We start from the raw sequence: 15,105 nt of genomic DNA on the forward strand, positions 1-15,105 counted from the left end.
CTAACTGCTTGTTTTCTTAAAAAAAAAAACGAACACTAGCTTCTCTATTCTTTTTTATTCTATTTGTTTTCTTTTTATTTATTATACAATTAACAAAAGCAAAAAAATGCCTCTAACACTAGCTTGCTCTATTCTTTTTCTATTCTATCTGTTTTCTTTTTATTTATTATATAATAAAAAAAAAAACCTTGCTACGTGTACTACGTTAAGCTAACTGAGACTTGTTATAGCACTTGCGTATCATTGCTCTTTTGTTGATTTTGATTGCTTCCATTGTCCTCATTTGTAAGTCGCTTTGGATAAAAGCGTCTGCTAACTAACTAAATGTAAATATAGCCATAACTGTATAAGCAAAACATGCTGAAAATTAGAAAATTTTATAATCTAGAGTGAACAGGTTTAGTGGCTTTGAAGCAACTGCTACAACAAGCAGCAAGCATCAATAAAGGGTACATTTGTTATATTAAAATACTAAATTCATTTGAGTTTCATTAATAACCATCCTGTCTTTTCATCACTGTCTGTTTAATGAAGAAGCAAAAGCGCAAAAAAAAACATTAATGTTTCACTATCATAGCCATAACTGTATAAGCAAAACATGCTGAAAATTAGAAAATGTTATAATCTAGAGTGAACAGGTTTAGTGGTTTTGAAGCAACTGCTACAACAAGCAGCAAGCATCAATAAAGGGTACATTTGTTATATTAAAATACTAAATTCATTTGAGTTTCATTAATAACCATCCTGTCTTTTCATCACTGTCTGTTTAATGAAGAAGCAAAAGCGCAAAAAAAAACATTAATGTTTCACTATCATGCTAGCAGTGTTTAGTCTACTTAGTGTCAAATCTTGTGTAGTCATGGGAAACCGTTCGAAAAATAAGCTTTGCTGTGGAAAAGTTGCTCAGTAACCACAGAGAGCTTTACAGGATGTGCTGTTATATAACAGATTGTTTTAGAGCGTCTTGCAGCAAAATAAGTCCACCTAGTGTTAAAATCTTTAATCAGATCCCTGTGGTCTTCTTGTCTCCAATCTCTCAACATTTGTACTGCAAACAAAGAAAAATAAAACGGGTTGAATATTACTTTACAACAGAGCTATTCATCTCTAGAAAGTGCTCTGGGATTTTTGTTAATTGTATATTTTGACTCAATTATAAACATTTTCTGTATTCTATACATATGTGACTGTCTTTGCAATACTTTCAAGAGGTCCAGTCTGTTGTTTCCTGAAGCTAAAGAGGTGGTTTTTAATCAGTGACCAGTGATGTTACCATTACAATCGATGACACTGCAGTGAGTGTAACTGATGGCTGCTGTTTTCTTTGGCTACCAAAGAAGGAAAATATTGACTTTTTGTAAATGTAATCAGTCTTTCCACTCACTAACTGCATGTTGATGACCCCTACTTTTAATATCATTTACTCATTTTACGTTTTTTTTGTTGCTTAGGTTTTTGTCATGGTATGTTAAAGGCAGTTTTAGGTCAAAAATGGGATACTAAACCATTAACAATCACATATATATAACAATCACACAATCATATATATATATATATATATATATCTCTGTGTGTGTGAGTGTGTGTAATGTTATTATTTATGGAAACAACCTATAAGACCCCTTCAATCTCATTAAATCTCATTTAATTTCAGATTGCAGTGAACAAATTAAACAATTGCTAATTGATTGGTAGATGACCACAGGGCATGTTGTCTTGTGTTTTCAATTACAGAAGCAAAGGCAAACTCATTAACGCTGAAACAAAAGACAACAATTCTGATTACAAAGCTGATCACAATTCTGAAAAAAAAACAACAACAACAACAGAAAGAACAAAGCATAAATAGTACACAAATATCTGTGCCTGCAGAGATGTGTGAACTTTTGTGTCACAACACAAAAAATTGTTAGCACAGGCAATACCTTTGTGCATAAATAGTGGTCATGACATGATCAACAAGTCTTGTCTGATTGTGAACCTCTGGGAACAAAATGACAAGGAGTTGTTTGACCCCTTGAAATCTCCACCAATGGACTTCAACCCAGTTTCAAACAAGACTTCAAGCCAGAGATCTGAATATAAATACAACTTTCATGTAATTCTCTATATACAAGTTCTTGTTTTATTTGTAATGTTAATTAAAAGCAATAGTTCATCTAAAAATGAAAATTCTCTCATTATTTACACACCCTCATGTCTTTAGAAACCCACATGATTTTCTTTCTTGCATGAAACAGCGAAGGAATTATCTAGCAGGATTTCAAGAAAGACATGAGGGCGAGTAAATAATAACAGAATGTTGAGTTTTGGTCCTTTTAAATTAACTCATAAGTACAACACTAAGGGCCAGTCAACTTAAAAATGTATCTTAAAACCCTGCCTTCTTTTCCGTTCAGTTAGACACTATTGATAAATAAATTCAATCAGAGTTCTTTATTTTTTATTTTATCGCTCAATTTTTTTTACTATGTTTTTTTTCCACAATGTTTTTCAATGTTAATATATAGATGGACTGGAAATGAGAAGCCATCTCCCTTATAGCCAAATAACAACTATGATAATTCATGTATCCACTGACAATCAGTGACTGGTTATGTATTAGTAGTTATATAATGAGAACACAATGATTCGAACAATTTCCTGAACAAAACAGCAATTTGAAATAATTCCTCAGTAACACAACTGATGGAAAATGTGGCAACCATTTCAAACCACTTGTGCAAAATGTGGATGGGGGCGTTTACTATTACAGCTATTACAGAGTATACCCCAACCCCATACCAGATTAAATTATGATAATGGCATGAAACACAGTCCATCCTGTCCATCCTGGAAACACAAGCAGCACAGAATCAAATAATGATACACTTTAGAAGCACCATTACAAGGCAAGCACATCAGAGCAGTTAGTAGACATGTCAAACAGTTGCAAGCACATGCAAACATTTCTTATCAAAACACACAAGCAGCGCCACGACCATCTGTTGATACAAGCCTAATGACAGCTCTAGCTGTGAACGGAGTCCCAGAGCTGTACGCGTTGTCTTACACGATAAATAAATGTAAAACTCGAAATACATTCATGAAACCCTGTTGTTTGTAATGCAGACTTGCCACACTTCGTGGCATCCGTGATTTGGCATCTGGCATTGCATTAGGACATTCACAGGTGGGTTATGATTTAAAATTATTTGCTGGTGGCTTCACATGCAAACATTACTTGGCAGCTCTTATTGCCTGTACATATATTATGAATTATGATTACAGATAAATCAATGGTGCTCTGTAGTTTCACTTACATTGGTGAAACAATGTACTGCTACTTAATTACACATAAAAATGTATGAAAGTCTTTGCATTAAAACATTACATTAACAAGAAAGAATCAATTCCAAACTCATGTGAATTTCTTTTTCCTCTGGTACATTTTTTCCCATCTCTACAGGAGCAGTTTGGAAAATAGATGAATGGATGTTTTTTCCATGAAATTACAAAGAAGAGTGACTGGAGCTTCAAAAGAGATTCAAAAGCAATATGAAAGTAGTCCATACAATGTATGCATTAATTATATGTTATATACAATGTTTGCATTAATTATATATTTATTTCCTCTGAAGCCATACATTAGCTTAGTGTGATGAACATATGTTTTTGCTTTTATGGTGCTTTTACTTGAACCTTGAAAGCTCTCCTTCAAAAATAAAACCAAATGGGTTTGTAAGGGCGAGTATATGATGAGAGAAAAATATAATGAATAAACCTTTCTATATGAAGAAACTCAGATAAGATGCCTTTGGCAACATAAATACAATGCTCTGAACAGCTTTAGTGTAGACTGTACTACTGTGGAGTAGATAAGAATCAGTCACATTCATACACTGAAAGCACTGAATGGTCACAAGTCAGATGTTCTTTATCAGCTCAATGCACCAGTGAGCTGACAGGAGACCTACTTTTGTACTCATGGAAACATTGGAACTTTTAATTTGGCAATGAAATATTACGCAATCATTCTGTTTTCCATTGCCCTATTCAGCAGCTACCCAAGCGGACAACAGCAAGTTAAGCACGACTAGGTGTCTGACAGTGCAGCCTGAGCCACATTCATTTCGCTATTAATTAAGTCCCATGTCAGTTTCATTAATTTTACTCTGTAATCGCTGACTGAGAGCTTATGTCAAATGTTAAATCCATTTACAAAAGTATTCCGGTTCCCACTGACAACTATGCACTTTTGCAAATTGGCTACCACATAATTTCCAGAGCAATCAGAAATCACAGTTTTCACTGATGTTTCTCTGAGGTTATTATTTGGATGTGCCAAAAGCTCCTTTTGGTGGAAGCAGAAAACTAGCAATTTTTTACTCCCTTATGCAATCTTCCAAATGTATTTACTGGTCACGGCACCTTTTCACATCCACCAATTTCATAGAGCTCTGACCTCCAGGAAAATACATTACCTTGCCTCTCCCTTTTTTCCCTAGACACTGCTTTTGCATCTTCCTTGCTCATTTTCTTTTAATCGACAGGGTGTAAAATCATTGGTGCAAACATTTTTTTTTGTGTTATGGGGATTTAAGCTGGTTTTAAAGAATTTGAAACAGACAGTGCTTTATAAAATATTTTGCATAAATGATGATCCATGGATCCTCTCTATAACAATCACCAACTGCACAGTGCAAACATATAATATGCTAAGATGATGTTCAATCACACATGCATAATTACAGATGTGCAACTGAAGGGCCAAATTAGAAGAACAACTTCAATCATCCTTGCCAATAATTTATGTATGTTCAATGAAAATTCAACAAACAAAAATTACTGCATGCATCAGCCAAGAATAATGTAAAACAGCTGCGACAGTCATACCGGTCATTAAATATTTCTCAAGTCAAACCTCAAATGTTATGTAATTTACCACTAAAAGGATGCAAAATAAGAACAGAACTAAGCTTTAATGGCCTCCTGACAACTGGTATAAAAAAAGCAATTTCCATGAATGACTAATCATCATCTGTTGAAATTGCCTTCCGTTTGAATTTTAAAGTCTTTTAGTTTATAGTGGCAATTGATATGATCAAGAATATTGCACATAAAAAGATGCAGCACCTTGAGGCACTCAGTGTGTCAAACATTGGCTATTAAAATGAACACTCTGAATGGACTGTTCCAAGGCCAGAAAGTATCTCACTAAACTATTAAATTAGTTTGCACTTCTACATTTACTTCCCTCAGGAATCCAACTGAAAAACTCAAGCATGGAATTCAATTAAATGTGCCCACGGTTACAGTTATCAGCATCAAAAAGAGCTCTGCAGGCTTGGCATTGAGAAATGCACACAATAAGTCTAAAGAGAAGTTTAGAGTTTATGAGAGGTTTAAAAATGAGCTATGAGGATGAGGAGTTTAGAGAAAAGTATTGGAGACCATTCAGTGCTTTAAACTGCACAATAAACAGCTCTGAAATGTTATATAACAGATCATAAATTAGCATCAAGAAATATTCCTTCATTATTTTCTTGCAGTTGGCAGGTGAATAAAAGGATTTTGCTATATAGTAACAACACTGAATGTAGTTTAAAATAATCCGTCTCCACGGGAGCTGGCAAACTTCAGTTTATGATTTCGCTTTTGTTTATCCAAATCTAATTTGCTAATATTGCTGTTGTATATGCAGGATTCCCACACCTTTTGAACAATTCATTTACATTTGTAAAATGTGTGATATTTTCAAATTATTCCATGACAGTGGGGAACCCTGCATATGTAATTATTTTAAGGTCTTGCCATTTTGTTGCATTTCAAAGGTTGCTGAGAATCCATGAACAAAATCTCTTTGACTGACAATAACACAAGAGTGACGCGTTTGCATGGTAGCATGCTGACATCACCCTACATCAATACAACAATCCACAAAAACATCTGGAAAATTTCCAGCTCATTATTATTCTGACCGTGGGTGACTATACCCTCTGCCATTTTGTCCTCATTTTGGAAAATGTTGTACCACTATCAAGTCACTGTTCCTCATTTCCCCCATTCAAGTTACTGTTCTCCATGTTAAGGGACTGTTTGTGAACATTATCATTCTGAATGGCCTTTTTATTTAGGGCATCTAGAGGACACTGAGTTTCCTTCTGCACATCCAGTGAGCACTTGGATACTGCGCTGGCCACCTGGCAGAACTTCCTCAGAAGAATCTCTCTCAGGAGCAGGTAAACCCATGGATCCAGAATCTGATTGAGAGAGGCCAGGCGTATGGCTGTGAGAAAGAAGTTACAGTCCATCTGTAAGTCCTGGGATGAGAGAGATACAGCAGCAGAATTGCACTGATGCGAGGATGTGTGGGTAGAGATCATCTTTAACATAAGGACCTGCAGAATGGGAGGAGACACACCACAATGGCTATATTACATGAATATTGTTTTCTTCAAGATTAAGAAAAATATACATGTGCTTATAGACTTCTAAAGACTGCTCAGCAGATTTCTGTATAAACAGCAGTTATTTGCTAAATTTACACCCCTTCAGGTTTTTTTTTTTTTTAAAACATTCTGGCTAATTTCAGAATGTTTTTAGCTAGCTACCAGTAAAAGTTCTGTACTCTCAGATCCAGGCAATGCTTTGTTATAAATATTATTTTTAAAATAATGTTTAGTAGCCTATATTGTGATCAGTTTATACTGGATATTAATTGACTAAAATTGGACAAGTAATTGTGCATTATGTATTTCCCCTATTTTTACATTTAGATTACCTTTGTCATCATTTAACACCTAATATTTAAAATCACAATTTAATAACTGTTACATTTTATCTTTAGAAGATATCAAAATGAATTTCCATTTTTCATACTTTACATGATAATGTTAATGCTTAAAATGACTGATTACTCTTTTTTGGGGTGTTATTTTTTTCCTCATTTATTTATGCAACATTTTACAGACTTTAAATATCTGCCATTTATCACTACCAGCCATAACATTTCCAACAGTTTCCACCTATTCCACAAAAATCTTTTTTTTTTTCTGTTTATTTTTTTTCAGTCAGAAAATATGAATTTACATATTCCATGTGGGCCTATATTTTGAAATGACATAACTGGGAAGAAATGACAAGACTCAAAATTGTCAAAAGAGCCTTTTTTGGATAGTCTAGGGAAAAAAACCCAGCGTAAACAATAATCTCAAATAACTGCTCAAAAACATGAAAACATAACAAGTAGTGACCCTCCAACATGTACGGTACTAGTAAAACACTTGGCCTGTTGAGTTCACCTTTACATTGAATTCATATATTCTGTTTAATCCAATATAAATAGCAGCATTTTGTAGCTGGGCACACTTAGGTTTGAGCAGGAATGACACCATGCATGCGTTCATCTGATAACTACAGTAAGTGCATCTGGCAAAAGCTGATATGATACATACCAGTAGAGGTGACCAGCATGTCAACAGCACACACATAATGCCCATCAACTGAATAACAGTCTCGGTTGTTAACCTCTCCCATTGCTTGGATGACTGGGTCGAGGTTGCCTTCGTTTTGCAACGTATAACCAAAGCACGGATGGTCACAACATTACACGACAACGTGACCAGCAAAGAACATATCCCCAATGCCGCAAAAGTCGTGGCAAAAAATGTATTTCCCGTTACGTCCTTGTCACCTGTACTTATGAAGCACCAAGTGCCTGGCCACTGCAAAGTATACTTTCCAACCCCAGCAATGGGCAGTAAGGCAAACAGCAAAACCAGGCACCAGATGATGACCAGAACCTGCTTGGTCACGCTGGTTTTCATGTAATGTGAGTACCAGTGTGGAGCAGTGATGGCCAAGGCCCTCTCAACGGCCATGGCACTGGCTAAAAAGAGTGGACACAAGCCAAAAGTGGTCATGCACACCCCAAAGAAAGCGCACAGAGTTCCCGAAGGGTCCACGCGTTTCCATTTCAGATCTGCTCTGTACACCGAAATGACAATCGGAGTTGTGAGCAGTTGGCCGAAAAGATCAGTTAACGCCAAAGAGCCGATGCAAAGCAGAAACGATTTCTTCCTTTTATTTTCTTTTTTTCTGTATGCACTATAAACTAGCAGCATCGCGAGAGAGTTTCCGACCATTCCAGTGACCATCATAATGATGGGAAAAAACACGGACACAGAGCCACAGCTGGCGCTTTTGCCAGCGCCGTCCTGTGAAGATTTGGAGTGGTTCGACTCCCACATCATGGTTCCAGCAGTCAGGTTTTGCAACAGGACATCTGAAGACTGACATTTAGATGTCATCCTTTTTCAGGAAGAGTGTTCATGGCCACAGCAGCCTTTGAAACAGGTGGAGTCCTCAGTGAAGTCCGCTTGACATCTGTCTCACTTTGAGCGCGCTATAAACACAGAGGAGGAGGGACCCTTATGGAAATGTAAAACATGCTCAGAAAGACAACTGAAAAATAGCGTAAGATACATAAAGAATATCTTAAACGTAACGGATAAAATATTGTTATATGTAGATATATGTGTTGTTTAGTTCTTTATTTTTTTCTGCTCTATGGAAAATAGTAGTCTATGACTTTCATTCCCAAGCAAATGGAGCACATTCGTTTTAGTATGACTGTTGGAATTTAAACTTCTGACAAAATGTGGTTATAACAAGCGTTGTAGCGAGAGTGCGTAATATTGCCTACGATAACTTTCAGTGGGTAGGCTATACTTTTTTTTTTTACATTTTTAAATAGATTTTGGAATTAACTAAACTATCGCTAAATGTATTAAACAAAACAATATTGATTTTGGTCATATATAGGTAAATCTTCAAACAAGGGATAAATAATAACGGTTAATGTTTTATTCGAAGATAACCCCCCAAACCAACAGCTCAGATGGGTTTGAACCTGTTTTTATAGTCTATGGTTTGAACGCAACAAGTGCCACCTAGCGCTTGAAAAACGATCTTTTCAAAAAGATTATTAGTGCCTGCAGCTGCAGGTGTATTTTTGTCTATCAACAATGGTTAGTAATTCACACGACTAATAAAATTCTATTCTATAAAGTAGACGAGGAAAGAAACACATTGAACAAGTTTCTGATTAATGTATAATTTCACAAACATCACTAGAATTCCCCACAAGTAGCAGCGTGGGATCATTAAAACATCGGTCTTTATAGGTTTTACTTGCAGTAAGTAAAAAAATTAAAATAAAATCTAGAGATAATTCAATAACAGATGGAAAGACTTTGTGTCTTGAGAAGTTCTCAAGACATCACCCAATGCAATGCAGTAACATGGAAAAATACAAACAGTATGTTTCAGATTAACAAGTGTTTATTCATGTTGGTTACACTTATGCAATTTTAATGAACAGTAAAACATTTTCATATTTTGTATGTTAGAATAGGGAGGGTGATTATTTCACATGTTCCAAATTTGATTTGACCACAGAAGAGAAAACCAATCCAGTAATTTATGTTATTAGTAATTTGAGTTTGTCCACTTGAGTCATCTACAGTTTCTTAGTTCCACAAATGATAGATCATAAAATTAAGCTTATTACACAAAAAAAACAAAACACAAAAATTTCACATTTCATCTGTCTTGCCAAAAAAAAAATCTCTACAAGTATAGAAAAAAACATACTTACCTTTAACGCACACAATTAGACAAGGCAAAGTTACGCCTCAGAGGAAAAGCTCAATATAATATGCTGGCATTGTTGAGGTGGTTAAGTAATGTTTAAGCCATCAACATTTCTTGTGAGGAGTTTCATATAAAAGAACTATAAAACCAGCATCTGAGCACTTTTTAATTCAGCATAAATGTTTTGCTAATGAACTGGTTATTCAGACGGCAATGTCTGACAATGGATGAATAAAACTACTTTAGCAATATAATTTGCATAATTTCCCAACAAAATGGTTGATGTCCAGAAGATATGTGCTATTTATAGTCACAGACTTGATGTTATTTCTCTATAAACCCACTGACACTACAGACTTTACACCTCGAGTTATACTGTTTAGAGATTTGGCTAGATGTTAAAAAAAAAAAAAAAAAAAAAACGTGAACAGGTGCGCAAGTATTTTTTTTTTTTCATAGAAATCAATGTGAATTCAAACAGTTGGGTAGTTGCAATAGCCCAAAAAACTGGAGTTTGAAAAACAAAACCCAAACCAAAAAAAAAACATGCAGTTTTAGAAAGATTTGTTTCTTTTGTTAATCATTTCTGTTTTGAGCTTGAGCCAGAGTGGGATGATCCAGATGAGCCTCTGCGTCTACAAAGAGATAGAAAGAAAGAGACAAAGAAAAAGACCATGACCGATTAAGTGATTTGGTTCTTGAAATCAAAACAAAGCATAAAAATGTATTGTACAGAGAAAAGCGCAATTTTGTCACATTGTTTAAAAAATGTACTGCTATATCACTGAGCCCTGTGTATAATGCAGAAGGACGCCTGGTATCCAGGACACCATGTGTTACACCAAACCTTTCAGACGAGTGCGATCGTGCGCGTCTTTTTTTGCGGCCACCAGAGGAGGACCTGGAGCGACTCCTCTTCTGGCCTCCCTCAGGTGATGACGAAGGGGAGCGACACCTCTTCTTTGAGGAAGCAGAGCCCTTTCCTGATCTGGAGCTGGATCTTTCAAAGGGGATAAATAAGCATTCCCATGAGGTCAACAAATATCATTGGACAGATTACTATAATAACATTATCAAAGGGACTGAAATGGGAGGAAAACATCCCCCAACGTCTCTAAATACTACAGTAAATACTAAAACTTCTTTAAAAGACCAAAACTGCAGGTCTGACCAACTGAACTTTCAGAAGAACAAAGCTGAACCCGTCAGAGAGAATCAGTACAACTTACAGTCCTAATTGCCTGCTAGATGTCACAGTGTTACCAGATAAATTGAGATCTGGGACACGGAATAATCAACAGCTCCAGAACATTTTAAACAAGCACAAAAAAGTTCTTGACACCTTTGCTAAGAACAAAAAAAAATCAAACATTCCCAAAGAGATTAAGCTAAATCTCATTGCTCCTCACAGCACCCTCATTTAATACTTTATTTGTTTTATGGTGATCAAAAGTCGACTTCTGTTCCGACTCAGAAGGACAAAGAGTTCACTACAACAACCACTGGCTGTTTATACACACACACACTCTCCTGGAGAGTGCATGTGACCTCATTCACCTGGAATTGGACCTGGAGCGAGAACGAGATCGAGATCTGGAACTGGATGAGCTCCTGGACCGGGATCTGCGAAACACCGACATAAAAAAACAAACAAAAAAAAAACAAACAAAAAAAAAACACATTTCCAATTTTTCCATGAAAGTTAAAGATCCTCTGGTGAAAACCCAAGAAAAATAAGTGTTAAAAAGATCCGCTTTGGCTTTTTTTAAAGGCTTTAAAACACTGGTCAAGTTGTGTTGATGGCATGAATTACTTGTAAATAAATTGAACAGTAATGAACATCAAATTTTATACTGTCATGTCAATCAAAAAGGCAATTAAAAAAAATGAGGCAAAGAGGGAAAGAAAAATAAATTAAACATTAAAACAGAATTATGCAATGAGATTTGAATAAAGATTTGAGCTGATACGGACATTTGCCTGGAGTTACCCTTGACCTGTACCCTTTTACCTGGACCTAGACCGGGAACTTGAACTGGACGAGCGAGATGATGACCGTGAGGAGCCGGAGCGACTCCCTTTCTTTTCATCACTAGCATCCAAATCGTACTTGGACAAATCTGCATCATCTTCATCATCCTAAAAGGATTAAGATCAAAAGCACATCAAAAACTGTGATGGTAGGTTCATATATCTGCTCCAAAGATTTTTTTACATAGCATCATATTGCGATTTTTCAAATCCGTTCTTTATGACTGACTATTGCAGTCATTTTACAATCGACAGTGTGGTCAATTTCAGACAGCAACAAATTAGGGGACCACTAACATAGAACTACAGAATAAAATCTCTTACGTCAAGTTTGTATTTTGAAAGATCTCCGTCTTCATCATCATCATCATCATCATCATCGTCTTCATCACCACCATCATTTTTTTTTGGTTCCTCTTTCTTTTCATCGTCCTTCTTGCTTTTTCCACGATACTTCTTTTTTATGCGCCCAAACTGTCCAGAAGACCAACAAAATTTAAAAAAATTCAAGTTTAGTAGTTAGTAAACTATACGTATTGTGAAAATGTCATGCGTGTACTTAAAAAAATAAAAAACCACTGACCTCATCATACTCGCCATCAGACTCCTCTCGCTCATTGTAGACTAAATTCTCTCTCTCATTGAACCCTCCACCATATCCTGTTACATGCATCAAGCATATGACATTAAACAAAAACTCATAAGGTTGCAGTCAGTATGCAAAAAAGTTCACGCTAACATTTCATTTTGAACAAAGACAAAGCTATACCTGTCCTTTCCTCCAGTTTGGCATATTTAGGGGTGTTACACATGTTGCACTCTGATCTTCTGGCCCAGTTTACATTGCCACACCTAGATTTAAAGCAAGAACAAGTACAGCTATTAATAACACTGGTATATCAGGGTCTCAAATTCATAAGCAAGAGAATGAGAAGAGGGCCCTTGGGTTATTTAAAGAGTGGATCAACTCTCAATAGTGGTATGAAGTATTGAGTATCAAAATTAGCCTTCTTTTAGTCTGAATGTCCTTTCAGAACGAAACAAGAAAAGGGGTGATCAACCTAAAGAAACTGAAAAAAAAGTCCATTCTTGTCATTAATTGCATATAGTCCAATATGGGTTGGATTTGGAAAAATCCAGTCCAGAGGTGCATTTCCCAAAAGCAACTTTGGTTGCAAGTTCCATTGTTACCACTACAATTCTATGGAACTTACGACCATAGTTAGTTAACGATACTTTTGGGAAACGCACCCCAAGACAGCCACTGCCCTGCAGAGTTTAGCTGCACACTGAAGACTTCTAGCTGACTTTTAGCTGAAGACTTCTGTGCCCTTCAATTGGAGCTGAAAACACCATAATATTGTTCGAAGCACATAAATGGCAAAGTGAAGTCATATTTGCAACATTTTTACAAGTGATCTATAAGACGACTGCCCCCTAGTGTGATTAGGGATGGAGCTAAACTCTGCAGACAGGAAAAAGTGGTTGAATTATAAGCAGCACTGCTCAAAAAGCTTTGTGACATGTCACTTATTTTTTTACTTCAACATTTTCAAGTGAAACGACCCCATTCATTGCTCTTCATGACAGGATATCATTACACTGTGTACATTATTCGGCTTCATTAAGCAGGTTGAACAGTGTGGGATTCAAATGAGAAGTAAAATATGAAGAAGTCGGAAGGAATGGTTTCCTTTAATGTCACTGAAACAAATTTAAAAGAAATGCTGTTGATGTAGAAGGGTAAGAATGGCTGAAACATTTCACTTCCTGACATTGTATTCAACAGATACTTCTTGTGATATTAATAATTTTGAATGTATTTATACTGCACATTGGACGTGTAATTTTATAGCAATACCCACGTTTTGCACTGCCAATCGTTGGCACTGAAGAGACCTTTGCTCTTCTCAGCCAGGGTCTTTCCAATCTCTGTTCCCCCTGCTTTCATCATCTTTGCTTCAGTTGTCTTTTCTGTTTCAAGAAAATTGGCTAATGAGTTCAGACTGATCATAATAAAATACTGTAAGCATGGTGCATGTACTGATACTACTTTTTGTGACACACCCCTAATATACAAAACGTAATGACAAACAATTATAACCCACTTACCACTGCCACATCTGTTACAACTCGTTCTTCTGGCAAAGTTGACATTTCCACACCTACGATATTACAAAGGCAAAATTGGTTAGGTCTCTAGACATTATAAGCATCATTCAACACTCATGCACACAAAAAAAACAGGCCAACTCACTGACATTTTCAAATAGTGGGACGTTCCATTGGTGCAAACACTGAAATAGATGTATAATATTTTTTTGCTCTAAACATTTCACATAGCCCAAGGCATTGCAACTACTAATGAAGTTAGTTAGCAATCTGGATTTAGCAGACTCGTGCACGGAGCTACTGACTAGGTAACGTTAATCGATTAACCTAAGAAATATGAGTGTGTAATTTAAAAAGAGTATTTGATTACCAGTGCTCCAGTGGAAAGAAATGAATATATAGTTTAATTTGGTTAAGGAAAATCAAATGAGCGCGTTTAATAGCGGTTACAGGCCCATTCACACACTATAGCCGTGTGCTAAAGCTAACAAATGCTATGCTAAAAGAAACGTGTGATCTTCTCTCAGCCAACATGCATTTTCCCAGAAGGCTTACCTTATAAGTAATGCAAATACATGCTTATATTAATTATTGGGCTTTTAAATAAGGCATTATATAGTGCGTCTTACTTTTCATCAGGACAAACCCAGTCTCCGTCGCTAACGCGAAAACTATTTCCCGACATGTTCGTCCTCTCAGCTGCCCCCGCCACAAATCCGCCAGAGAAATGAAGAACTCTTTATGAGTATTGGTATGTATTTATTACACCAATACTAGCGTTTGAACCTAAAAGTAAGGCAAAAACAACACTTTACAGAGTGTGAAAGAGCGTATAAAGGAATACGTGCGCTACACTGAAAGACACACGGGTTGCGTCTCATTATCTAACCGGTTCTCTACCTAGGCAAGTTTTGCACATGATACGCGGGATCCAGACGTCGAGTGTTGCTGTCTAGATAGGTGGCTCGCTAGGTTTTGAACCACAGCCACAAATTTGACGTGCAGCAGTACTAGCTCCAGTTATCATTACATACGTGCAGTGAAATCTTATTAGATTTATCTCTAAAAGGATTCAATTTATCTAAACTACGTGTGACAATTCAAACAGATGATGAAAACAGACCAAACACATTCATTTTAATTCCCTGGATCTTCTTCTTCTTCTTCTTGTTGCTTGACGGCGGATCGCAGACTTATAAGTGCATTACCGCCACCTATATCTCAAATGGACCATTGACACTCTATCTACAATCTCCTGATTAACCTACCAACCAACCCACATACAAACACCCTTGATTCTTGTACCCGCTTAGAGTCTTCATAGAG

General features: G+C 36.3%; 2 protein-coding genes across 3 annotated transcripts; both read right to left on the reverse strand.

Moving 5' to 3' along the window:
• Nucleotides 1–969: 969 nt before the first annotated feature.
• LOC107711104 (prostaglandin E2 receptor EP3 subtype-like) lies at nt 970–8,359 on the reverse strand. Of its 2 annotated transcripts, XM_016516037.1 has the most exons (3): nt 7,437–8,359; nt 6,183–6,380; nt 970–1,048 (listed from the first exon to the last, which is right to left on the reverse strand). In XM_016516037.1, the coding sequence occupies exons 1-3, from the start codon at nt 8,289–8,291 to the stop codon at nt 1,037–1,039; spliced, it is 1,065 nt and encodes a 354-aa protein (XP_016371523.1). In that variant the 5' UTR covers nt 8,292–8,359; the 3' UTR covers nt 970–1,036. The 2 variants fall into 2 exon arrangements, with proteins under 2 accessions (XP_016371523.1, XP_016371522.1); XM_016516036.1 differs by lacking the exon at nt 970–1,048 and having other exon boundaries at nt 5,998–6,380.
• A 1,853-nt stretch (nt 8,360–10,212) lies between these two features.
• Nucleotides 10,213–14,918, reverse strand: LOC107711105 (zinc finger Ran-binding domain-containing protein 2-like). Its single transcript, XM_016516038.1, has 10 exons — nt 14,409–14,918; nt 13,780–13,832; nt 13,533–13,641; nt 12,437–12,519; nt 12,251–12,327; nt 11,992–12,141; nt 11,648–11,775; nt 11,194–11,259; nt 10,484–10,636; nt 10,213–10,271 (listed from the first exon to the last, which is right to left on the reverse strand). Exons 1-10 carry the CDS (start codon nt 14,462–14,464, stop codon nt 10,217–10,219), a joined length of 930 nt encoding a protein of 309 aa, XP_016371524.1. The 5' UTR covers nt 14,465–14,918; the 3' UTR covers nt 10,213–10,216.
• Nucleotides 14,919–15,105: the final 187 nt, after the last annotated feature.

This window comes from Sinocyclocheilus rhinocerous, unplaced genomic scaffold (genome assembly GCF_001515625.1).
Source record: "Sinocyclocheilus rhinocerous isolate Xijiao unplaced genomic scaffold, SAMN03320098_v1.1 scaffold85, whole genome shotgun sequence".
Taxonomy (NCBI): Eukaryota; Metazoa; Chordata; class Actinopteri; order Cypriniformes; family Cyprinidae; genus Sinocyclocheilus; species Sinocyclocheilus rhinocerous.